Here is a 26,437-nt window from a genome sequence, read left to right as displayed (position 1 = left end):
CCACTCTTTCGCGCCACTCACATCCTGGGCCATCTGACCTCAGGAATTCGCATGAATAAGGTGGGGCCAGGTTCACAATGAACACCCCCCGAAACTCTGGCTGATTGGAGCCCTAACGCCCAGTTCAACAACTTGGCTCAGGCTATTAGAGGATCATCAGGGGTCCTTTGTCCTCTGTGGGGGGGGCTACTCCACTATTGTTTATATTCTGGACTCCTCCACCATTTGACCTTAGAACTGAAGAAGCTTCTCGGATGAGAGGTGAAACGTCTCAAAGCAACTAAAGAAGTCCAGACCACTTTTCTTTGCAAGCTCCTTTGCACTTTCATAGGCGGGCTAAAATTTGTCCTGCTTCTGTTTATGTGTATAACTTCTAACCCATCTGAATCTGGTGTAGGATAAAACATATTTGAGGTATTCATGTCAGCAAACCAGCCTGTCGTAGACAATCTTTGATAAATGTAATTGTTAAATCTTAAATTAAAAAACCTCCCTTAAGGATAACTACGTTACTAGCTACACTCTGAATTTTACAACATCACACTGATCGACACACATATTCGCGTGGTTCCTAACATGAGCGTAATATTTACATCAGGACTAACTGGATGAAAAATCTCAATGATCATTTTGCTTCGTCTAGGATTAAAGCTCAATATCTGTGAAGGATCTGACCTGTACACAAGGTTGTTTGTGGCTGACCTTTGACCTGCAGCTGGAATATCTCTCAGTCTCCGTTCTTCTCTCACCATCACTGATGGAAGCAGGTGGTAGATGCTGCTGTCAGTCTTTGTTGGTTTTTCAGAGTGAGGCTGAAGTCTCCACAGCGTCCAGAGCATCAGGTCTCATTGAATGTGCGCCCACTGTAACGCTGGTTTTGTCCTCTGAGTTCGTTCTGTTTTTCCGTCTGTCTTCACATGGACAGATTTGGGATGGGCTCACTGCGAGTCACATCAACTGTGGGATTTCTCCAGGGTATAAACCCAAAGTACTGACAGGGCAGCAGGACCAGATCTTTTCCCCCTCTTCACCTCCACGCACCAAACACCCAGGGCATGCTTGGGAAACTGAGGACAACACAAATACAACACAAAAAAATGCCTTGATGACATCATTCACAAACAGCTGTAACCTCAAGGAGGCAAAAAATTCATTCAGGTTAAAATACTGTGTATGTTACATTATTAGTGTATCTTGATTCCATAGATTCATAGTCCACTGCATGACCAATTCTAACACTTTAACATCCCAATTATTCTGGTTCTCGTTGTTTCTGGAGGTCTGTTATTTTATTTCATGTCAGGTGAGTCCCTCCTACATTACCCATAACACTGACGCTTAGCAGGTATCCTTCCAGATTTTGGTTATGTAGGTAGCTTCAGGGTTAATCCTGGGTTTTCTGTGCTATGAAGGTGGTTCATTTTTTAACAGGGAAAATCGCCATGGTAACATATGCTGTGAATCTCCAAAAGTTGATTCTGTTCATCTGGACGTTGTGTTTTGTGGGAGAAACATTTCGTCACTCATCCAAGTGACTTCTCTGCTGGGGAAATACATTTGACTAAAACCCCCTAAATGACATGCAAACTGTGCGTTGCATTGTTACAGGAATGTCAGTGCAACAAGTTGAGGACTTGTATAAACATGTATAAACCCCGCCCCTTTCATGTGAACTTGCAGGATAAACTCTGGGTTAACTTAAATGATTCATGTGACCTTCTATCAGAATCGCAATGATGGACTAAGTGAATCCAGGTAACAGAAAGATATTCTGGGCATGTTGAACTGTTTTTGTAGTTTAGTGTCAGAAGCTGAAAGAGTTGAGAGTTACAAACAGCTGATACAGAGAGCTGAAGAGAAACTTCCAGGTTTGTTCCAGAAGTCAGAAAACCTCCTTCAGACTCAGTCATTGATCAGTGAAACAGCTCCACAACATGACTTTACTAAACAGCTTACACCTTTCATAAAGTCTCGCAAGAGTCAGCTTTCTATAGATATAAACAAAATGGAAATGTACTGATACGTGATCAGAATTACAATATTTCTGACTGCCTGATTCAAAATGAATCGAATTGTCGATCAAATCAATTCTGAAAATCAGCGACGATACCCAGCCCTAATCATGTTGTCCTTTGTTATTCTCTCAGTTTACCAGGTGGAGGTGAAATCGGGGGTGGAGTCTGTCCAGTTGCCCTGCAAAACCACAGTTAACCTGCCCGAAGACGCTAAAGTGGAGTGGAAGGACAACGATTACAGGACGGTCCATGTGTATCAGAACGGCTCTGACCAGCCTGAAGAACAGCACAAGGATTATAAAGGCCAAACAAAGATGAAGAGAAACCTGCTGGAACCTGGAGACCTCAGTCTGACCCTGAAATACCCCACAATCACACACACGTACACCTGCACCGTCCACAGCAGGGAGGGAAAGATCCTGCTGCTCTTTGTCAGTGGAGGTGAGTGCTGTAGATACAGGGCAGAGGTCAGAGGTCACTGTAAAAGCTCAGAGAGATGAACTGTGAGTGTCCACATCATCCATGAGACTTTCATGAGTTTCTCATAATGTTTGTTTAGCATGTGGCTAGCATACTGCTAAAGCTCAGTCAGTCCCACATATATGTGTACGCTGTTAGCGCTCACGTCTCAGTCACAATCACTACATGCATGTTTTTTTATGAAAACTTTCTGATATTCCACATAAACACACGTGGAAATATCACAAGTCTGAGTCGATGAAACAAGGAGTGGAATTGGAGGTAATGTTACCATCAGTGTTGATGTTGCTGTCTGTATCACTTACACGTGCTTCACTGTCTTCTCAGTCCCCCAGAAGGAGGTGGATGCAGGAAAGGACTTTGTACAGCTGTCCTGTAAAACCACACTTGATTTACCTCATGATGCTGAAGTGGAGAGACGCTAACAGGAAGGTCCACGTGTATCAGGATGGCTGTGATCAGCCAGATAGACAGGATCAGGATTACAGAGGCCGAACAGAGATGAATAAAGACCTGCTGAAATCTGGAGACCTCAGTCTGACCCTGAAACACCCCACAGAGAGAGACACACAAGTCTACACCTGCACCGTCTACAGCCAAGAGGGAAACATCGTGTTTAAGAAAGCAGTGGGCAATCTGAGAGTCAAAGGTCAGAGAGGATTTTATTGGTTCACACACTGTGTTCTCTCTGTGTTAGACCTACACTATCTTATACAGGCTGCATGCTTTAGCCTAACGACAGCTGGGATAGACTCAACTATGACCCTGCACTGAAGAAGAAAAATACTGGGGCACCACTATCAGTGACGGAAAATAGAAACGGAAAGCATTATCTCACAGGATGAACCATTAATTGATTTATAATCAAATCATCCATAATGAGAAATCTAAGCAAGCTTTGGATTAGATCATATAAAGACAGTAGTGTCATGGTTCCTGGATCATTGACCCAGTTTTGTGTTTTGTGGACTCTCAAGCTCTGCATTCAGTTTGTCTCCTGGTTGTTCTGTTGTTACAGTACATGTGCAATAATGTCCCAGCTGACACAGGCAGGAGGGAGAAAACATAATGTGAGGAGAAAATTGTTAGAAGACAAAGAAACTCAGACTCAAGATATCTTTTTCATGTACATATACATGGACGATCCCCCGTCCCTGGTCCGATCGGCTCTGCACCATTCAGCTACTGCCTACGTGTGCAGAACAGATGTTACACAGAGGAAAACCGCCCAGGGCTCTTAGCACATTCTTTATTTATACTTCAAGTAAGTTTCCACAGCAGTAGGAGTGGCATGTATGGAACTGATAATATCTCCTTAAAAGGAGATACCTTTAGCTTGTCTGTTGAAAAAGGAGATAGCTTGGTATGTATAGAAAACAAAACATTCCTTATAAGGAGAGAGACCGTTAACTTGTCTGTTAACACAGGAGGAAGTATCGTATGTCACAGCATTCCTCTGCACATATGTTTTCACTCCCTTTCTCTGTGGTGGTTCCAATTCACAAGCTCTTCTTCCTTTAAATGAAGCTACAAATAAACATAACACAAAACTCAAAAATCTTTCATCACATAATAAAGACAGACAACAAATAGAAACGCAATGAATCTCCGACTGCTACAGCTGCAACAGAAAAAGTAGAAAATAAAAGCACAGAGCATCTGGAAGACAACAATATGAAAGAGCCTGCAAGCGACCAGCGGACCCCGTCCCAGGCAGGGCACATGAGTGTACTAAGTTTAAAGTAGGGATTTGGAATTGATAAGAATTTAGTGATTCCGATTCCATTATCAATCAGATATTGATTTGGTTTCTGGTCGATTTTCATCGGCTCTCTGTGAGCGTGACCACCATCACTAAGCAGCAATAAATTATTTATCTAGTTAAGTACATGCTGTGTGATCAAATGTTTGTGCGTGTTGGAGCTATTTCCCTTCTTTGTTGCCATCAGGATTGGGGTCGTTACTTAAAAAAACACCACCACTCCCACCACCAACCGAGGCAGACACAATTCAATTCAATTCAATTCAATTTTATTTATATAGCGCCAAATCACAACAAAGGTCTTCACACAGATTCCCCAAAATGACACCTGCAGATCTCCAGCCCCCAGGAAGCCGCCAAACGACCACAGTCACAGAAAACCCCACAGCCAGCTGCAGGGCATACAGGGAGACAAGCCTCCAGCCGACCACCATCAGTGACCATGTAGTTCATTGATGGTGGTCGGCTGATCTGGTCAGTGATCAGTGAAACAAATTCATCCAGTTGTTTTTATGCAGACATTCTCCTCAAACTGATGTAATCTAGAAGTAAGTAAATGAGTCTGAAATTCCTCACAGAGTTACTGGAGGCCAACATGACGCCTCCAGACTAAGTATCTGGTTACAAACCAAGAGTTTTAGGACCGAGTACAATTACCTCAGTTTTATCTGAATAGCATGTATATAGTTATCAGCAGAGTTGTCTGTGGAGTACGTGCATGTGTTTGAGTGTGTAAGGCTCATTTTTCTGACATTACTGGATTATTCAAAATTTAAATGGGATACGTTAAGACTGTTACTTTTAATCATTCTCTCCGGGTGTTTATATTGAGGCTTTTAAAGCAGTTATGATGCCTAACAAGCAGATTACAGATTTGTACTTTTCCACAGAGTGCTTGTTCTTGGTCCAGCCATGACCAGTCTAATAGGTTTAATCCATTCTGAAACACAGCACTTTGTTGGATAAGAAGTAGTGTAAAGAATGTGGTAGTTGTAGATCACCACTGTGTTTTGGTTTTTGTAGAGTTTTTAAAGTTATTCTCAGGTGTCTATCTCAGAGGAACTCTACATCTTCGGTCAGGATGGATTATGAATGGAGAGATTTTTTTATAATCTTTGGGCAAGTGCAAAGTATTTTAAGGCTTACATTTGTGAGTGAGGTTGGGCAGTAGCTGGATGGAAGCGTAGGATCTTGGGCTGGTTTAAGAAGCAGACTAATGATGGCAGAGATCATGTTTGGAGATAGTGTGTGATTATTGTAAATCTGAATTACCATCTTGAAAAAAGAAGGTGCCAGTGTAGGCCAAAATGTAAAATGGCTGGAAAACCATGTGGACCTGGGGCTGTTTCAGAATTCAGACACTGAATGAGGTGAATCCAGAAAATGGTACATTAGTTGGATTAATCTGTGATGAGTATAAAGCTTCATAACAATCTTTAACATCTTTATGTATTTATTGTTGATCATGAGGAATCTTCCCAGTGGAAGCGTTTTTTCCTTATTTAGATTTAAGTGGTTTTGGGGGGAAATTTTCCAGATTTATTACCATGTTCAAGGTTCTCCAAACGCAGCTTTTGCATCAGAAACTGTTCGCTTGTGAATTATTTCATTCTAGTTTTAGTTTGTTGGTTTAGCTTGTTGTTGGCATCACAGGCAGAGTCTAATGATCGAATTTCTTGTTCAGTTCTAATACAAGCCTTTTTCCCTCCTTTGTCTTATGTGAACAATAAGATATTATGTTAGCCTTTCCAGCTTCCCATAGAACACACGGTGATATTCCTGGTGGGCCATTGTTATCTAAATATGTTGCCCATTCCTTTTTTGAAATAATTAATGAAGTCTTGTTCTTTAAGTAATGATGTATTTAATCTCCGGCTCCAGTGGTGTAAGTGAGCGTGTGACTGATGTACTGGTGATGTATATAATTGTGTTTCCCTGCTTTGCAAACATTTAAACTATATTCTTTGACTTACTGCATTAAGTCTCCCGTGTTCTGCGTATGAGTGCAATCATGAGATGTTCTTGTTTGTCGTATCATGCTGTACATTAGACAGATAGCTGCTTCTAGTTAGATGTAGTAGAGGAAGAGTATACAGCTGTGGTTCGTTGACCTGGTGTGAGGGGGTCAAATTAGTGTCAGGTCATACATGCAGAAATAATTGTCACTTCTCAGATGTGACAATTAAGACTCAGATGAATGAATCGTTTCTTTGTCCTTTCTCCTGGCTCTCAGTATTATTGGAGATAAAGTATCTGAATTTCAGGAGCGGCCCCACACCTCCAAAACCACACCCCACGGTCCTTCTATATATGATCCCCAGTTCTACAAGCTTTTCCTGCCTCCACCCTTCAATCCTTTCACTTCTCATTTAGTACATGGAATTGATTTGACTTTTGATTTGTGTAACAAAGTGATTTCCACGTCTCCTTCATGATGTGACAGTGTCAGAGCTGAATGCACTTGTAGAGTATCATGTTTTTATGGCTCACATTTAAAGTGTTGCAGCTCTAATGTACAGCTGTCATATTAGAAATAGAAGCAGCTCTGATTTTAGTGCTCAAAGAAATCTATGAAGTGATGAATTCACACGATGAACAGTTTTCTGCAGCGTTCCTCTCGGCCTTATTTGCAGCTCCACTCTTGTTTTTGGTCTATTGTTGTTGTTTGTCCTTGTCTGACTGTCTTGTCTCTGCAGGGAGAGTTCAGGTCCAGGATCAAACAGGGGACATCAGGAACAGAAGCAGCTCCATTGATCCGACTCCTCTGATGGCTGATCAATCAGTTTGATCTGTGTGTTCTTTGATTATTGATCAGTGATGTCAGAGTTATGTTGATGTCAGACGCTAAGCTTTTTCGATCCGGACATTGCTACGGTTGAACTCATCAAACGGGTTCTAGATCCAGATGAAGTTGATGATCATGACTGCAACCGTAATCTTATAACTGTAATGCCCAATGTGATGTGGTGTGAACACGTCAGCCGAATTGTGTTCAAACTGCTGAAGCTGCAGCCCGAGGATAGACTCACTGCCCGCATGTTATTGAATGACAACCAGTGGATATGGATTTCCCATGTGACTCCAGATACCATCGATCGTGTGAAACATTACGCTGGCATCAAATCCACTAAGTGAAATGCTGTGTGATCCTTTTTCACATTCTAATCATTTGTACCTTTAATGTTCATCATGCCCCCATATATATTATGGGTTTGGGTTGTTGACAAATAAAACAGATTCATCACTCTATCTCATGTGGTTGACTTCTTTTATTGACACAGCTTATATGTTATACAGGTAGGGACATGCACAGGAGTAAATAGTAATACGTACAGACAATGCAAGACACACACAACAAAAAACGGTAAGGTGTGCCTTGTGTCCCGATTCTTTTATATTGAGGATGAAAACAAACAAAAACTGGTTGTTAAGAGATATATTCTAAAATACTTCTTCAGTAGAGAATCAGAGAAGAGAAACACAGAATTTCTTGCTAGCAAGGGCAGCCTCCAGAACTGAGACTCGCACTGAGGACTGCCCTGGTCTTTATTTATAAACTCCAGTGAGCGTTTGTTCCTTACATTGGTGTGTGTGTGTGTGTGTGTGTGTGTGTGTGTGTGTGTGTGTGTGTGTGTGTGTGTGTGTGTGTGTGTGTGTCAGAGTGTGACCCCATAAATGACTTCCCTTAACCTGCTGGTCTGGAAAGTCCAACAGTTCATCTATATGTAAAAAGGCACTTAGACTAAAACTGACATAGCTACGTTAATCCTACCGTAAAACAATAAGACAAGGTACGACCTCTCCCATGCTCGTAGGATGTGGGGGTGAATGCCAGAACACCCTGGAATGTTACAGACCTCCTAGGATGAGACATTCTTTCAATATGCCACCAGCTATATACTTCTAAACACAAATGATTACATGCAGTATTCTACTATATGCAAACTTATATCATTAAAAGATTATACTGACTACGAAGTACAATTTTCCATTGACACTGGTCCAGATGAGTTCAGTCAAACAATGATTTTATTGAACACACGCATGGGGAGCATCATCAGCGTAGATCTCCGCTAAAAAGCTTCAAAATGGTTTTGATATGTCAGGGTTTAGCCCCTTCTTGCGTCAGCAAAGCAGATAATATGCATCAGTTACAGTTAATGACAGTTAGACAAGTTTCCATTATCTGCAACCTTTTTACCATACATGGCTGTTTGTTTCAACCGTCTCACCCTCCAGATGTTTCTCGTTGACTTGTTCTTTTCATGCTTATCTTTAACACGTCCTGCATCAACAGTTGCTATGCAAGCACAAATGCAGTTACAAGCTAAATGTATCTCTCACTTCTGACCTAGAACTTATTTGTGTCTGTAAGCGTGCTTGCATTGGCCTTCTTGCGCTCTAAGTCACCTTACACAATATATCGTCTGGACATTCACACCAGACGAAGCTTAGGACCTTAAGAGGACTGAGCGCCAACTCTTTATGAGCGCATTTTAAATTTATGTATAAAAATAATTACAACTCCACATTTAATAAAAGTTTTAATAAAGTGGCACTAATAAAAGCCATGTAAGCAATGATATATTTTCTTTTATTTCCACACTTGACATAAACACATACAAGCCAAGTGGCGATCATATATACATAAACCCTAGAACGATCACAATCAACGTCGCAATAAGCCCTCCCACGGCGACAGTAGCTTTTGAACAGCCACTGAGCTCTTTTATCGTACTCTTGTACTCTTCCATCGCATTTTTCAGCCCGTCAACTGCAAATTAAAAGAAAAACAAAAGTGTTAGGACATATGTAACACACTTTGAAAAAAAAAAAAACTGCTAACATTGTTGTGCCCTTACTGTGTGGTGATATGTCTATCAAGTGAACACTGGTGTTGATGGGTTCCAAGAACTGTAAAGTAGGCAAGGCTATAGAGTAGAGCACATGACATATCATTATCATTTTTTTACAATAGCGACAAACATCCGCGGACTCTTGAGCTATGTTCACGAACTACTGTACATACACTCGGTGGTAGAAGTTTCGCTTCTGTTCGATTGAACAGACCTCGTCGTTTGCGAGCATGTCTGATCATCTGCCCCTCTTCGTTTGTATATACACATTCTACATTTGTCAGCTCCATGACCTTCAGGCATTGTGGCGGCTTGGACTTTTGAACAACAACCCGCCGGGATTTCTGTTTGACTCATCGTGTGATTCCATATCTCCATTACACGCCACGTAGACGGGTTACTATGGTATAATATACACCCCAGTGTTCAAGTGTTCAGGTTTGGCGAAAACTGTGAAAAGCTCCCCCCCTAACATGTATTGCCCTTCGTCACTGCAGCTGAGGAAGCGGATAGTAACTTGGTACCCCGATCTCACGGGTGTTACACTGTACAAATGGTTGGTGGGTGAGATACGCAGTCTGTCTTTGTAAAACACAGATGTCGGACTGTCTAAAATGCCTGGTAATGTGATAGCATCTGCCATTCACCCGATCACAGCGCTCTCTGTAACTGCTGTTTTGTTTAATTGCGCTTTGACTAGAGGACCGGCACAAGAAACACAGCGCAAAGGTTAGCGCTCGCACAGCTGCATTCAAGGAGTACATTGTCAATACAACATCCGGCTTCTACGAGCAACTGTCAGATCACGTCTTTATATAATCTCACGAATTCCCCCCGACTGAGCGCACAGTTCCCGACCAAAAAACCCACCGGACCCCCGACCAAATGTAATTTTCTAATTAAACATACACAGCCCCGCAACATTGTGTGTTAGGCCTAGCTTTGTGTTCACAGAGCAACTTAGTTAAAAAGCACAAAATGTGTAATTTTATTAAGTTGCATAAAAGGTACAGATCATTCCATGTTATTCTTCATGCGCTTCTTTATTTGTGTCTTATTATGTGTCTTAGTGTATTGCTACACTACACATAATGTTCCATGCCATGAAGAAGTGTGCTGTGTAACTCAGATGCGAGGTCCGAGACGCAAGGTCCAGACCAAGAATCCTGTCTATGTGTGTGTCAGCCTCTATACGCGAAAAAGTATGGATGTAGATAACACTAGGAGGGTCTTGGAAAGATGTGTTCACGCGGACCATGTGACATATTAGTGCCAAGTATCCTGACGAGAAACATTCTACAAATCGGTGGAAAAGAATATCATATATACATAGGCGAACTGTGTTTCGCGGGACGCAAAAATCCGTCCAGCTTGCTGGAACAGATTACCAGTTGGTTCGCTGAGCTTACGTCTGAACATCACAAGCTGGGATTCGACGTATTGCCGTAAGGAACATTTGGTACTTTGCATAAGAAAACAACACCACTGACCGGCAGACTCACTATAGCCACTCTCTGTATTGCCAAACCACACGACCCTGACGAATCAAGCGACTGCATACCTGCCATCTGTAATACACGACAAGCGTGTCAAGCATGATACGTCTGAGACAATGCCACCGATCGAACAGCATCTCGGCTACTTATTGGACTTATGTTAACCCTTGTGCTTCCGTGGGGTTTCTGTGGCGCTGATGGCGTGCGGGCGTCGCGGCCCGAGGGGACCCCCAAGCAAAGCGCAGCTGGGGCAGTTGGTGATCGCGTATCTGGAGCACATGTGCAGGTGGCACCGGGTCTTGGCCTTGATGTCCTTGCTCCTGCGATACACATGCCACGCTTTGTCGGTGGGGTGTCACGTGACCCCTCGGGGCACCTGGTTGCAGCGGCGGCGGGCTGGGCGAGCACTGGGGCGATCGCCCTGGCCTCAATCGCGGGGAGCGCAAGGGCTTTGCCTAACCGCTCAAGGAAGAGCCTTCACCTTTTGAGCTCGTCGTCGTAATCATTTTGGTCATCCCGGTACCCAGAAAAGTACCAAGAGCAAGGGGTGAGGAGCAGCACGTCTACGGTGACCTCGGGGCTTGGCCGGTACATGCAAGGCAGTCTCGCGCACCACTCGTCCCAAATGGCTCTGATAGGGGCCAGTTTGTGGTAGCCGCGCTCCTCGGGGTCGCGACACCGCCTGGCTTATCTGGCCTCTCGGTTGTTGAAACGCAAGGTGCTCGAGTAGACCTGGAAGGTCTTGAGTGACATTGCTGCTCTCCAATCCTTGATAGTGAAACGTGGCCCGTCGTGGCGGCCGTGTCCTCGGTGTCGCCGCTGCACCTCCTACCTCGATCTTATACTTCCACTGCCACGGTCCAGTGCATGACATAGCCTCCCTTTTCTGTTACGTGCTAGCAAATAACCGCATGTAGGGAAAGTCACACGCCTAGTGCCCGCAGAATCCCTCAAAAAAAGCCGCAGCCTTAGTACCGCCAATCTCCACTCTTATCAGTTTGGGGTACTCCACTACCCCTCTCGCGTTCCTTGTCCCTCTCCCTCCGACAATGCCGCCACTACGATGAGCCTGTCGCTTGGGGGTATTACGCTTCCCCCTGCGATGGGGGTACTCCTATTGCATTTCCCCGGCCTTCTTTTCTCGTAGCCCCAGCGCTCGGGAACCACAGACACCCCCAAGAGCTTAAACCCCATCAGGGTTAAGTTTCAGCCGCAACTTAGGGACTGAAAGCAACCGAAGTTGACAAAAGCGAACGAGTGGGGACAGCAGATCAGACAAATAAACAGGAGCCAGACCATTTAAAGATTTAAAACCCAATAAAAGAAAACAGATTTAAAACGGATCCTAAATTTGATGGGAAGCCAATGTAGAGAGGCCAAGACTGATGTGCTCAAATTTCCTTCTACCAATTAAAAATTGTGCCACCGCATTTAACACAACTGTCTCTAAATCAAGTAGAGCAATTGGTAGAAAAGCAGAAAACAGACTTGAGCAAGAAACATGCATGGCCAGGTGAGCAATAGATAGAGTCGGAGGTCTCAAGCTAGAAACCTTGTCCACAGAAAAATTAATAAAGTGATTGCACGTAACATCAGAAGACTGCAAAAGAACATGGGCTTCAATATTAAGTACAGAATTTATAGTGTTATACAAAACATGATGCATGTTATGCAAGCTAGCAGCAATAAGTTGAGAAAAATAAGAGTGCTTGGCGGCCTTTACTGCTCTCTGATAAACTTTCCAGACAAACATACAGCGTCTCCTTTTTCCACCCTCTTTCACATCTTCTACATTCTTTTCTAATGGCTCGGGTAGAATCAGTTAGTCAAAGACTAGCCTTGGGCATGCACTGTCTGAAACTTAAAGGAGCAACAACATTGAGGACAAATTTACAAGCAGAATCCAAATAAATCCACACAGGCGCTATCTTGAGAAAATCAAGATGGCAAGTATCAAAACTCCAGGTATTGATACTCAAGGGTTTGAGTTTTCACTCAGAAAACACCGGGCCAAAGACAAAATAAATCAGTCTGGACTTGAGAAAAAATCTGTTCATGTGGTAATTTTTATTTTTTGGTTAATAACTTTTTGTGTGCAAAGTAAACTCATATAATGATGAAAAACAAAACTAGAGGGTTTGAAACAGCTTTGTTAAAAATGCCTTCCTGTCTTTAACGACACCTGGTAAATACGTTTTTATAAAATGAACTTTCATAGGCGGGTGTCTGTGAAGGTTCTCAGTCATCCAGGTCATCGTAGTCAAAGGAGTTTGCAAAGAAAAGCGTCTGGACTTCTTTAAGTTGCTTGAAGATGTTTCATCTCTCATCTGAGAAGCTTCTTCAGTTCTAAGGTCAAATGGTGGAGAGTCCCAGATATAAACCTAGTGGGAGTAACCCCCCACAGAGGGACAAAAGGACCCCTGATGATCCTCTAATAGCCTGAGCCAAGGTGTGAAACTGGGGGTGGGTCCCAATCAGCCAGAGTTTCGGGTGTGTTAATTGTGAAACCTGGCCCCACCTTATCATGCGAATTCCTGAGGTCAGATGGCCCAGGATGTGAGTGGGCGTTAAGGCGTCTGGGAAGGGATCTCAAAACTGGATTATAGATGGCAGACAGCTGGTGTCGTAAACCCCGCCTCTGTTCAAAGATGGTCGCTCACAGTGGACATAGATGGCTTCTTTCACTCCTCTTTCAAACCATCTGTCCTCTCTGTCCAAAATGTGAACATTGGCATCCTCGAAAGAGTGACCTTTATCCTTAAGATGCAGATGGACTGCTGAGCAGCTCAGCAGTCCATCTGCATCTAAAGGTCAAAGGTCACTCTTTCGCCCACTCACATCCTGGGCCATCTGACCTCAGGAATTCGCATGATAAGGTGGGGCCAGGTTTCACAATGAACACACCCGAAACTCTGGCTGATTGGAGCCCACGCCCAGTTTCACACCTTGGCTCAGGCGATTAGAGGATCATCAGGGGGTCCTTTTGTCCCTCTGTGGGGGGTCACTCCCACTAGGTTTATATCTGGGACTCTCCACCATTTGACCTTAGAACTGAAGAAGCTTCTCGGATGAGAGGTGAAACGTCTTCAAGCAACTTAAAGAAGTCCAGACACTTTTCTTTGCAAGCTCCTTTGACTTTCATAGGCGGGCTAATAATTTGTCCTCTTCTGTAGTGTGTATAACTTCTAACATCTGATCTGGTGTAGGATAACATATTTGAGGTATTCATGTCAGCAACCAGCTGTCGTAGACAATCTTTGATAAATGTAATGTGTTAAATCTTAAATTTAAAAAACCTACCCTTAAGGATACTACAGTTACTAGCTACACTTTGATTTACACATCACACTGATACGCACACATATTTGAGTGGTTCCTAACATGAGCGTAATATTTACATCAGGACTAACTGGATGAAAAATCTCAATGATCAATTTTTGCTTCAGTTTCTAGGATTAAAGCTCAATATCTGTGAAGGATCTTTGACCTGTACACAAGGTGTTTGTGGCTGACCTTTGACCTGCAGCTGGATATCTCTCAGTCTCCGTTCTTCTCTCCCATCACTGATGGAGCAGGTGTAGATGCTGCTGTCAGTCTTTGTTGGTTTTGTCAGAGTGAGGCTGAAGTCTCCAGTGTCCAGAGCATCAGGTCTCATTGATGTGCGCCCGCTGTAACGCTGGTTTTGTCCTCTGAGATCGTCTGTTTCGTCTTGTCTCACATGGACAGATTTGGGATGGAGATCACTGCGAGTCCACATCACTGTGGGATTCTCAGGTATAAACCCAAAGTACTGACAGGGCAGCAGGACAGATCTTTCCCCCTCATCCACCTCCACCACCACACCCAGGGCATGCTGGGAAACTGAGGACACACAAATAAAAACACAAAAAAATGCCCATTGATGACATCATTCACAGCTGTAACCCTCAGGAGGCAAAATTCATTCAGGTTAATACTGTGTAATGTTACATTATTAGTGTATATTGATTACATAGATTCATAGTAACTGATGACAATTCTAACACTTTAACATCAACGACTAATAAAAACCTCTCCTCATCTCCAGAGTCGGGCAGTAAATAATTAAGTACAATTTTCTGGTATCTGGATTTCAGTACTTTTTTGTGACTCCTTTTTAACTTTTACTCCCTACAATTTTAAACAGATATCTGAACTTTCTACTCCTTACATTTTCAAAACAGACTCGATACTTTTGGGGAGTTATTATTAGTATTTCATCACTGAGACCCTTTAACCGATTTGAGCCTGAACAGAAACTCATCAAAGTAAATCCTGTTAATTTATTAATCACCAGGAGATATCACATAAAAAGACGTGTCAAAGTCAGGGGTTAAAAGTGGTTAAAGGGTTTCTTTTGGTTTTGTTTTTGCCACAACACCTGAACAACTGCACGTGTTGTAAGTTGCAGTACGTCAGCATCTACAGTATATAAGTTTACTGTGTAAGCTTAGTCTGACAATGGCAGCTACATGATGCACATTGAAACTTAGCCTGTTATTTGAGTTGTTACTCTACAAAAGTAAAAGGCAATGTATTTTTTTCTGTAATTACTTACATCTGTCACTCTGGTGTTTACTTTGGTTAGCCATAGGTTTGTATGAGACCATGCATGCAGCACAGGGCAACCCCGTAGCATATGTTTGTATCATCACGGGCACAAGAAGCATTCTTCTCACTTTGTGGGAGTTGAGGTGTGTTTTCCCGAAACTGTGTTGGGTAAGATAACAAAGCACTGAATTCTAAATAGATGAATTACAAGTTATATTTGTACACTTGGCTTCAGGTAAGGTCATCTTTAAAGACCTAAAATTTGATAGTTTTAATCATAATTTAGCAGAGTAGAGTTGTTGTTGTTTTTTGTTTTTGTTTTTGTTTTTTAAAAAAAGGTTAGCTAGCCATTACTTTTAGCTAGCAAACGTGCTTCACAAATAAGAGAGTACATTGTCAGTTTTTCCACTTATAATTAAAATTTGTCACTTGTCAGGGTACAATAAATTGTTATCAGGAGAGAGTCCAGCCATTTCCCTCATTTTGTATGTGGATGAGTTTGAAGTGTGTAATCCGCTTGGCACCTCAAGAAAAAAAAAGCGAAAAATTACAGCAGTGTATTGGATATTAGCTAATGTACCGCCATTGCTCAGGTGACATTGTGTATTATATTAACATTTTTTACTATTTAATTGTGTCCTTCTTCTTCTTTTTTCACAGCTGAATAATGAATTCTAAAGGATCACCACTGTTAACTTGGAAACAACCTTCTTAAAAACTGGACCAGACTGCACACACTGCACAGTGGACACACTGCAAGTCCCATAAGTTTACAATTTTAGACTTTTCGCCTAGTAAACTGTTTTCTTTTTTATTCTACAGAGTTCGATGGAAACAAAGAGAGAGGTCGCAATCCGTTGCCTGATGGTGTATCTGAAAAAAAAAAAAAAAGAGGAGGATCTCTTCAGAGAACAGCTGGTAGGTAAGTCTCACTTTTTTGTTTTATTTTTAAATGGTACAAAAAAAAAAAAAAACCCGACATATGCCCTTTTAACCTACTTGGCAGGATAGTGAGGAACAGTTCCCAGAAGAAGTGGTAAAGAATGTAGTCACCAGACATACAGCAGCATTTCTTCCACCCTAAAATTGTGATTGAAGGAACAACTGTCCTGGAAGACCTTGGTGTGCCCAAAGCGTGTTCCTTAATGATGGGGCTTATATACGTTACCTTTGTTGCGTTGTTGAACATTAAAACGTTTTGTCTTTTTTTTTTTTATTATTCTGCGATATTTACCAAGTTGATAGGTTAAAGTTAATGCTTAATAATAAGCAGATTTGCAAAACCAATTGCCTTACGTTGTAATGTTTGTTTTCTGAGGTATTTTAGAAGGGCATGATTTAAAATTATTGTGATTTGGAAGACTTCATAGTTTATTGACTGTTTTATTTAATATACATTTACAAATCTTTATAGTGGTTCTCAAAGTTGATCATCAGGCCCCATTGCTCTGCTTGTTTCCCAGCTATCAAGACTCTACACAATGTTGATTGCCTGGTGTGTTCAGTCAATCGGAATTTGAAGACACCATTGTGGAGTAAAGAAAATGGAGTGAATTGGTATGTTTTGGCTTCTGATTCACTAAACAGACCTTGTCCAGGTAATAAACATTCTACATTTTCTTTCTTACTGAGGTCGTTTGTGGAGGGATTCTACTGAAGTACAGTTAAAGGGCTGCTCTTTGATTTATGTTGTATGACACGGAATTGCATTACTTGGAAAAATTTTTGCAATAAACTATTTAATCAGTTGGAATAAATGAAATAGCTATGTGTGATTTTAGAAAAGTTACTTTAGAAACTTGACACCATTTGCAGGATAGGATAGAGTAAAATATATGTAAAAAATGAGTTAGAGTAATGTCATTTTTACTAATTACTAATGTAATTTTTCAACTTGATATTTTAGGAAAATCTAAATTAATGTTAGGTTGCTTAAACTTAATTATGTGTTTGGAGGTCAAAGTAAATCATGCTGGTTTGTTAAAGCAGTTGTGTTAGCCAAACCTAAAATTTACTTGCTGGATTTACTTAATAATATGCAACGTTTGTAACTTAAAGAGTTGAGCCAACAAAACATTTTTAGAGTGAGGAAATAGAGATCTATTTTTATTAGTGCTGTCTAAATTAACGCGTCAACACGGATTAATCCATCATCATGATTAATCTGATTAAAATTTGTAACCCAATTAACCCATCTGGAGTGCAGAATGACTCAAAATCCCTGAAATGTTTCTCTCAATGCATTTCGGGCAGTTTGTCCAAGTAGATTCTGGGGTAGGATCTTACGTGATGTCCACGAACGCACCACTAACATCCACACCTTCCCAGTTAACAATTACTGGGCTTATAAGAAAGCTGCGATTCACTACCAGATGGCGGCATTTGGCAGTCTTGTCCATCCAAGGTGGCCGAGAGCATTAGGCAGCTAAGCGCTGTAGATCTCTCCAGGGAAGCTACTCAGTATAAGTATTGCCCTTTAGAGAGTGGTAAGTGGGACTCTTGCGTTTATCATAATGTGGCATGTAGTAGGGTGGACCTTGACGACTGTTTCCCTCTTTTGTTGCAGGATTGTGCTATACTGCTGCTGTCTTGTCTTATGCTGTTTTATTTGTTATGTGATGCTTTTCTAGAGAACAGTAACTTGGGGTGTATTTGTTTTATGTAGATCTCTTTTACTAATTTGTTTAACGTTTTATGCTTTGTTTTATTGCTTTAACGGAGGTGCGGCCGCTTGTTGAGGGGCTGGGTATGTGAGGTGGAGTCCCCTCCCTGATGCTTTAGAGTTTAGTGTAAATTACATGGGTGAGTAATTGGTGGCACCCTTGGGTACTCCTCCCTGTAGGTTGCCGCCTCAAGTGGCCGGTCTCCACTATTTTGTTTAGGGTTTTTTTGGTTTGTTTTTTTATCAAGCTATGATTGTTTTAGGGTAGCATCGTGGTAGGGAGTCTGGTCATTTTAATCATCGGTTGTTAATAAAGTGTGTTAATTAACTATTTTGTCGTCTCAACCCTGCTACATTAGGTGCCTTTCTGATTTTATAATTCTATGTTTTTTAGTAGTTCTTCTTAATACTGTAAAAATATTATAAATGGAATAATACTGTAAAGAATGTTATTAATGCAATTATAATAATGCAGGTTATATGGCAGCAATAAAAGAATTTCTGGATCCCCACAAAAGTGATAAAAACAAAAGAAGAAGCCATGGGACTAATGCGTTATTTTTGTGCCTCTATTCTGAGCACACGTAGAAAAAAATTGAGCGCATATAAAAAAAATTTGTGTTGCAAAGTGTTGCATTTTAAGGAGAAATTTATTTTGAGCGAAGAAAAGCTAAATTTGAGTGAACAAAATTCATTGCTACGTACAAAAAACGTATTTCAGTGTTTGCTATTATCCACACACACACACACACAATAGCAGCCCCTCTCGCTCAGTTTGTGCATTTGCGCTCGCTCGCAATGTGTTGCTTGCACGCTCAACATTTCTGCCTGTGTGCGTTCAACTCTTTCTGTACACCGTTATATTTGTACCACAAAACCAACCAATCACAGACTTGGATGCAAAAAAAAAAAATCTGATTGGCGGTTTTGGTCTCCAATCAGCTCGAAATGACAAAATGCAATATCCCAGAATGCATTTCGTCCAAAACTCAAACGAGGCAGTGGCGGAGGAACACAGAGGGGCGGAGTTTGAAATATTACTCTTTCTGGGTCACAAAATAAACTTTTAAGATATTTTCATGCGAGAGTGGTGCTGTGTAAACTTTAAATATCTGCTCGATTAGCAAGACATCACATATTTGCGAAAGTGCTCTAACGTTTTCGAAGATGCCATGTAACATTTCAATAGCTTTTAAAACACTGTCAATATTTTGGGGGGGGGGGGGGGGGGGGGCTTTATTGTCTACATGTAGAGCCCTCAAAAAATTAGTCAACGGAATGTCTATCTGGATGCTACACTGTTTTCTTTGAGGTCTAAGGTCCACACCACAACCAAATACACACCATTCCGTTTAATGTATGGGAGAGAAGCAACATATCCTTGATTGTGCATGAATTAAATATAATCTTAATTAGAAAGTGTGCATATCGATACTGGCTGCAGCATCTTTTCTGCTTAGTTTCTAAATGCAAGACACATTTTACAGATAAGGTAAGTGACTAATTATTATTTCTTTATATTTGTATCTTTATGCAAAGTTATCAATGGCGAGCACACCTTTCAGTATAATGTGTTCACCTGTGCAAGTGTATCAAGAGTAAAAAGTGACTATAATAACAAGTGTTAATAATAAAAAATATGATAGGAGTCTATCTTTGTGGCAACATGAGTTCAAAGCTTTATAGTAGTATAATTTGTTTTAAAAATTAGTTATTATTGATAGTTTTTTCAGTTCATGTTTCACATGCTTTATTTGCCTTTGTGATTGTAATTGTTAATTAAAATTTGAAAATTTTAGCTGTCCTCCATCATTCTCCCAGAGGAGTCAAGTTACAGTGTATCTTCCACAAGAGACGCACAAGACAAAGTTTAAAAAAAAAAAAACTGTAGAGGAAAATATAGCAAAGTCACAAAAATTACAAAAGGAAGACGTACAAAACCCTTCTGTACAATGTTGGAGATGAACTTCTTCTCCCAAACATGGGGAAACGTGGAAGGAAGATAGAAAGACTAGATCCAGATTTTTCAGGTCCCTACACTATTCATAAAATCTCTGGCAAATGTGTTAGATTAAAAAACATCGAGGGAGCTACTTTAAAAAATCAGTACAGCATTGACCATATTAAGCCGTACAGAAGAAGCAACCCTGTAAATGTCAGTGACAGTGACAAATGCCCAACTCACAGTCAGCCAGTGAACAGCAGCACAAACCTGAAGATGCCCCCATGTCATACTGTTAACCCTCAGTGCCAGCAAAGATATCTGACCCTCTATTATTCATTATGCACCAAAAATGGCTGACAAAAGTTGTGCCTCCCACCAAGAGTTAAATTCAGCACCAGGACCAGAAAAGCTTGAACTTCCCTCACCGAAACAAAGCATAGAAAATGAAGATGGCATAGTGAACATCTCTTTTTGACCAGTTGGTCATTTGTTGCCAGTTTGGCGTTCCAACTTGATTCACTGTTGCATGACTTTGTTTGCTGTTATTGTGTTGTCTTCACTTGACCTGTTGGTCAGTTTAGCTGTCTGGTTTACAGAGAGTGGGCATGTCTGATCATTTCCTTCCATCGTGGCTCAAGAGTTGGGAGTTCGCCTTGTAATTGGAAGGTTGCCAGTTTGAGCCCCGGCTTGGACAGTCTCGGTCGTTGTGTCCTTGGGCAAGACACTTAACCTGTTGCCTACTGGTGGTGGTCAGAGGGCCCGGTGGCGCCAGTGTCCAGCAGCCTCGCCTCTGTCAGTGCGCCCCAGGGTGGCTGTGGCTACAATGTAGCTGCCATCACCAGTGGGTGGATGTGGCTGTGTCCCAATTCAGAGTCTGCACGCTTGAAGTACGCGCACTACGCGTACTACGTACGGTGCGTACTATAAGTACGAGAAGTGCAGAAGTGAGAGGCTTGTAAAATGGGACGGTATACGCTTTGTTGTGCTGTTCAGGTTGCCTAGCAACCATGATACTAACCGCGAGACACGTTACAGCATTGTTTGACAGAAATGAAGGAGAAAAATGTTTTGTTGGTCAATCATTTTTGTCATGACATCATACACATACATACATATATATATACATATATATATATATATATATATATATATATATATATAATACATACATACATATATACATACACATATATATACACATACAACATATATATATACATATATATATATAACACATATATACACATACATAACATATATATATATATATGCAACATGAAAAGATATTCTTAAGACCGATTACAGAAACAAGGTAATCAAACTGCACAACTCATCGACACTAGTAACAAACAGACCCTCTTAAAAGTGAGTCCTTTAGAAGCATCGAGAGGATGTGGAGGGTGAAGGTAACGGTGGTCCCGTGGTAATCGGAGCCTAGTGCGGGATCCAAGCTAGGCGAGTGGCTCCAGCAGATCCGGGAATAACATCGGAGATCTCTGTCCAGAAGAGCGCAGTCCTGGGAACAGCTAAGATACTGCGCAGGACCTCAGCTCCAGGCTCTGGTAGAGGACCCGAGCTTGAAGGATAAACCGCCCGCAGGGCGTGCTGGGTGTTTTTATATCATTGTGAAACCTGGCCCCACCTTATCATGCGAATTCCTGAGATCAGATGGCCCAAGGCGTCTGGGAAGGGATCTCAAAACTGGATTACTCTCTGCCATCTATAATCCAGTTTTGAGATCCCTTCCCAGACGCCTTAACGCCCACTCACATCCTGGGCCATCTGATCTCAGGAATTCGCATGATAAGGTGGGGCCAGGTTTCACAATGAACCCACCCGAAACTCTGGCTGATGGGGACCCACACCCAATTTCACACCTTGGCTCAGGCGATTAGAGGATCATCAGGGGGTCCTTTTGTCCCTCTGTGGGGGGAAACTCCCACTAGGTTTATATCTGGGACTCTCCACCATTTGACCTTAGAACTGAAGAAGCTTCTCGGATGAGAGGTGAAACGTCTTCAAGCAACTTAAAGAAGTCCAGACGCTTTTCTTTGCAAGCTCCTTTGACTACGATGACCTGGATGACTGAGAACCTTCACAGACATAACCCCCATATGTTAACCCCCCCCCCCCCCCCTCCTCATCAGTAATGATCGGGGGGGGGTTATGACGAACTCTGAAAAAGTATAAGTGTAACGGATCCAGGGACTGCCCGCCGGATCTGCAGGAGGCTTTTATGCTATACACATCTCCCATGTACATGGTGAATAAAATTGTCTAATTGAATAAGCGTTCGTCTTGGAGTGATTTCTCGTTCCAGGTCAGAACCAAGAGATCGGGGGGGGGAGTCCAATCTTCCGTCAATTGATAGACGTGACGATAGATTTATGCTACGGCAGGATGTTTTGACAAAGTTTTTTTTTAATATATATATATATATATATATATATATATTTTTTTTTAAACTTTATTTACAAACAACAGTATAACATACAAGGCACCGTCATTAATCTGATTATGTTACATCCTCGGTTGAGCAATATAGCAAAAAAAAAAAAAAAATGTTTTGACAAAGTAGGACGTTTTTCCAGAACACTGGAAGCAGCGCAGACACGAGGCTACTTTAGCATGGCTAACTAGCTCTGCCATACGGGAATCTGTGGCTACAGAGTCCACAGTCTGTTAGTCTGGTCTGTTTCTAACCTTCCCTCATACTTTTACTATTAAAGCCTCGTCATTAAATCTGTATTTCCAACACTCACGGCAGAGGCGCGAGCTTCACCTGAGTGCAGCACAGAGGACTGTCTGTGGAGCTGCTGCAGGTTAAACAGAGACTTTCTTACCGTTCACGAGGAGCAGGAACACCACCAGCGTCTTCATCCTCCTTTAAAAACAACTCAAACCGACACAAAGTCCCGTTAAATCCTCTGCTGATCCAACGAACCCACACCTGGACACACCTGCAGCTCCAAACACGCCCACGCACAAAGTTTACTTTCTGTTTACGGGAAGTGAAACCGAACAGAGGAGGGGGACTCTACATCTACGTGCACAAAGGTTGGTGTAACAACAGCACTAGTGTTGCCTACAGAGCTAAGTACTGTAATAATCCCGGCAGTCTATGTAGCACTGGACGCCAGGGGCGATTCTAGGATCAGAGCTTTGGGGGTACTGAGCACTAGTGATGTGATGTTCTGTATCGAGGCTTCGGAGCTTGTGTCGAGTAATGGAGGGGGCGTTTCCACGATGCGCGTATCGAGGCTTGCTTCATTTATGGGAGGAGCTGAAAATGATGACGTCCGAAGCCTCGCTGCCCGGCTGTACCACGTGACTGGTTCATGAAGTGGTTCGAACTTTGCCGTGAGATATGACAGCGATATAAACCCCTCAGACTTCATTCAAAAATGTGGGTGTTTGATGGAGAGTTGCGGTTAGTGAGAGTTGGAGACCGTTTGGAGGTTTATGAGAGTGAGGAGAGAAAGTCAGGAGAGAATGGAGCCAGCTAAGAAGAGGAGGATGTCCTCCCCTTTATGGCAACATTTTGATCTTATTCCTCCCAACAAGGTATGTAAATTTCTACAGAAGATGTATTTTCATGATACTGATGGTGCAATAAAACCTATGTTAAGCTGTCTGTACTTTTGTACAAGGTGAAGTGTTTGCTATGTGCCAGGGAGCTGGGATATAACAGCAACACCTCATCCATGCTTAGGCACTACAGAGCTTTGCATGAGAATAAGGGGAACACCGATCGTGGAGCAAGACCAGGTGAGCCATCAAATGCCACGATAATATAGCATGCTGTAATGTTACTATATGATATAACAATATTATACAACTGTTATAAGTTACGTATGTGATATTTATACTTGTGCTTTGTCTTTATTGTCTTTCCTCAGGAGAACAATCTCAAATAGATGAAGACCTGGTTACCATGGTGATTGAGGACTCACAGCCATTTAGCATTGTGGAGGACAAAGGATTCAAAAGATTTGTGAAATCATTAAATCCTAGCTATGTTCTCCCCACTAAAGGTTATAGAAGCAGTGAAAATTTAGTTTTTACAGAATAAAATGTGAACAGGCAGGACTGAGGCTCAAAGCCTCAGTGTGTAGCTGTCCATTCCTCAACGTTACAAAAGCACAACTACTGTCCACACCCCAACCACACCTCACCTCACAGTAAATGATCATTTCCATTTTAAGCATTTCCAAATGATCATTTTCCATACTGCCAGTATAAATATACACAGTATACTGCCATCACTACAATATACATGTTTTACACACTCCTTTTGTTGTTGACATTTACAGGCTGTGTGCAAAATGCCACACTCTTCAAATTCATGCCAGCTATTATTTTTACGTCCAGTAGGTGTCCTGCTAGAGCAAATGAAGCTTCATGAAGCTTCGCGTTGGGGTGAACCAATTGGATGAAAAGCTTCAGTGCTTCATGGGGCTTCATCTGCCCATCACTACTGAGCACCCAGAGAGCTGCCCATCCAGGCAAGATAAACTTTACTCGCCACAATGAGACTTCTTCCCTGTCTCTGTCAATCCCTGCATCCTTAAATGTCTCCAGTTGTCCCGAGTTCCCTCTGTTCCTCATCGTCTGTTGTCTTCATCTCCATTTTCAATCATAATAATTTTACCATCTCTGTGCAAGTCTGCAAATTTCTTTATTAAATCATAAGATTCTTAAGTTCATCAAGTCTCTCTGTGCCTGGGTCCTCGTCACAAAACATGACATCCATGTTTTGTACATTTTAACACAATTTAATCCCAACATTTGTGAAAGAAAAGCAAAACACTTTTTTAAAGTCTGTAACAAAACCATCAAATCTGATAAAGGTTATTTAAATGCTGCTAAAGAAGAATGGATTGGAATAAAACAATACATATCCTAACCTTCATTACTGGAGGAGAATGATGAATGATGCTCACAGTGAGTAAAAAGTAAACTGAGTGCATTTTTTGGACAGAGATTCGCTTTTAAAGTGTCTGTATAATACAATACAGATACATAAAAATACACTCCAAAAATAGAAGAGTTCTTGAAATGTACAAAATATTATTAAAAAATTAGAAAAACTGAGACACCTTGGCCTCTGGTACAATGTATACAATGTATGAAAAGATGTTTACTGCAGATACTTCTATGGCCCTGCAGATTTTTTCTTTTCTTTTATCCTATGTCGCCGCACCTTGAGGTTGGTAAATCTGTCAATCACTTTTGGGTGGTCAACTCTCTCAAGCATCTCTTTCTCAACTGACATCACAGCCAGGTGCTGGAGTCTGCTTTGACCCATGGTCCTTCTCAGCCAGGTATGGAGCTGACTCAAGACACTAAAAGACCTCTCACAGCTACAGCTGCTAACTGGGTTTATTAGGGCAACCTGAATAGCAGTTTTCAGTGTGGAGAAGATCTGATTATCCAGAAGATTGTACAATGTTAACATATCTGGGATGACACCAGCCTCACTCTTGAGCTTCAAAACATTTTTGGCAACCGTGACTTCCTCTGACTGAAGCTCAATATGGTAATGCAGTGCCAGGGCTGACAGTATGGGCTCAAAATGTGGTCATAAATATTTTGTACTTGTAAATCGGTTTTGGTACTTGTAAAAAAGATTTGTATGTGTAAAAAAAATTTGTGCGTGTGTAAAAAAGATTTGTGTGTGGACTTAGCCAAAAAAACCATGCAAGTTACAACTACGAATTTTGACCCTATTTTTCTTCCTTTCATCTGATTGGTGAATGTCATGTCAATCACAAATGTAACAATCCAATCAGAGAACAGATGGGTTTGGCTGTCGGAGGGGCGCTTTTTTTGAACTGCAGGTCTTTGAAGGGAATAAATGTCCTTTTACATGCCAACCCAGCGTTTTCCTTCATCACCACGAAGGAAAACAGTCTGTGGTCGTCCGAGTTTGGTGATTTTTGTGTCACAGGTCTACGTGTTTAATACAGGGACTTCCACAGCCTTTTCAACAGCGCTGCGGACGCAGGGGGGGGGGGGGGGGGGCAGTGTTTTGGAAATGACAGTCTTCATTACAAAGCTTTCTTCGTTATGAATTAGCATACATGTTTTTATTGAACATTTGAAGAACTAGCAAAAAAAACAAACTCTTGTAGAGGACATAAAGTCAGAGATAGAAAAGACAAGGAGCAGGTGCATCTAGTACAGGTAGAGCTGCTGCAAAAACCCACAGAGCTCAGCAGCCAGCAACAGATTCTGGATCCTTTGCTTTGCTTTTAGTTAGCAGTTAGCATTAGCAGCACATCCTGCGTCCGATGTGAAAGGACTTTTATGCTGCGCACTGTGACTCACAGCAATGGTCCCGGGTCAGCCCTGACTTTGTGTTAAACTAATCCTAAAGTAATAATGGTATTTCTAACCACTGACATACCACAACTTTATCCTTTCAACCAGAGGCGGAGCCAGACATTTGAAACACCCGGGGCTTGGCCCTAAAGGGTAGTATGCATGTGGGATATATAAAATAACATTTACCTGAGTTTTTTCTTTGAAAGAAGCCTCTAATGTCCATTCTTATATTTCAGTACATAACTGAAACCGATTTAGTCGGGGAGGGTAAGAACTGAAAATATGAAATAAACACACGTAAGCTAAGACTCTAAAATAAAATAGC

General features: G+C 41.7%; 2 protein-coding genes and 1 pseudogene across 6 annotated transcripts in view; 1 reads left to right on the top strand and 2 right to left on the bottom strand.

The window, feature by feature from the left end:
• LOC113010026 (uncharacterized) overlaps positions 1-22,913 on the bottom strand; it is a 41,834-nt gene extending 18,921 nt beyond the window's left edge. Inside the window, exons 1-5 of one of the 4 annotated variants that reach the window (XM_026148804.1) lie at positions 22,629-22,895; positions 15,186-15,337; positions 14,123-14,470; positions 9,120-9,188; positions 8,269-9,031 (exon numbers count right to left, since the gene is read on the bottom strand). In XM_026148804.1, coding sequence (XP_026004589.1) covers positions 8,895-9,031; positions 9,120-9,188; positions 14,123-14,470; positions 15,186-15,297 — 666 coding nt within the window. In that variant the 5' untranslated portion in view covers positions 15,298-15,337; positions 22,629-22,895 and the 3' untranslated portion in view covers positions 8,269-8,894. Of the gene's footprint in view, positions 1-8,268; positions 9,032-9,119; positions 9,189-14,122; positions 14,471-15,185; positions 15,338-22,628 lie in introns of those variants that run through there. The other 3 variants (XM_026148820.1, XM_026148836.1, XM_026148846.1) reach the window with 3 other exon arrangements.
• The window catches only part of LOC113019578 (protein NLRC3-like), a 576,297-nt pseudogene that overhangs the window by 541,347 nt on the left and 8,513 nt on the right, over positions 1-26,437 (bottom strand).
• LOC113010084 (butyrophilin-like protein 10) lies at positions 1,689-7,506 on the top strand. 2 transcript variants are annotated; one of them, XR_003270280.1, is made up of 4 exons: positions 1,689-1,755; positions 2,148-2,456; positions 2,823-3,144; positions 6,954-7,506. XR_003270280.1 is itself a non-coding variant. In XM_026148926.1 (3 exons), the coding sequence occupies exons 1-2, from the start codon at positions 2,123-2,125 to the stop codon at positions 2,918-2,920; spliced, it is 432 nt and encodes a 143-aa protein (XP_026004711.1). In that variant the 5' UTR covers positions 2,089-2,122; the 3' UTR covers positions 2,921-3,144; positions 6,954-7,506. The 2 variants fall into 2 exon arrangements, 1 of the variants encoding a protein (XP_026004711.1); XM_026148926.1 differs by lacking the exon at positions 1,689-1,755 and having other exon boundaries at positions 2,089-2,456.

The sequence above is a fragment of the Astatotilapia calliptera genome, chromosome 3 (genome assembly GCF_900246225.1).
Source record: "Astatotilapia calliptera chromosome 3, fAstCal1.2, whole genome shotgun sequence".
NCBI lineage: Eukaryota > Metazoa > Chordata > Actinopteri > Cichliformes > Cichlidae > Astatotilapia > Astatotilapia calliptera.
The sequence above is the reverse complement of the archived record's forward strand: the minus strand, read 5'-3'. Positions and strand labels throughout refer to the sequence as shown.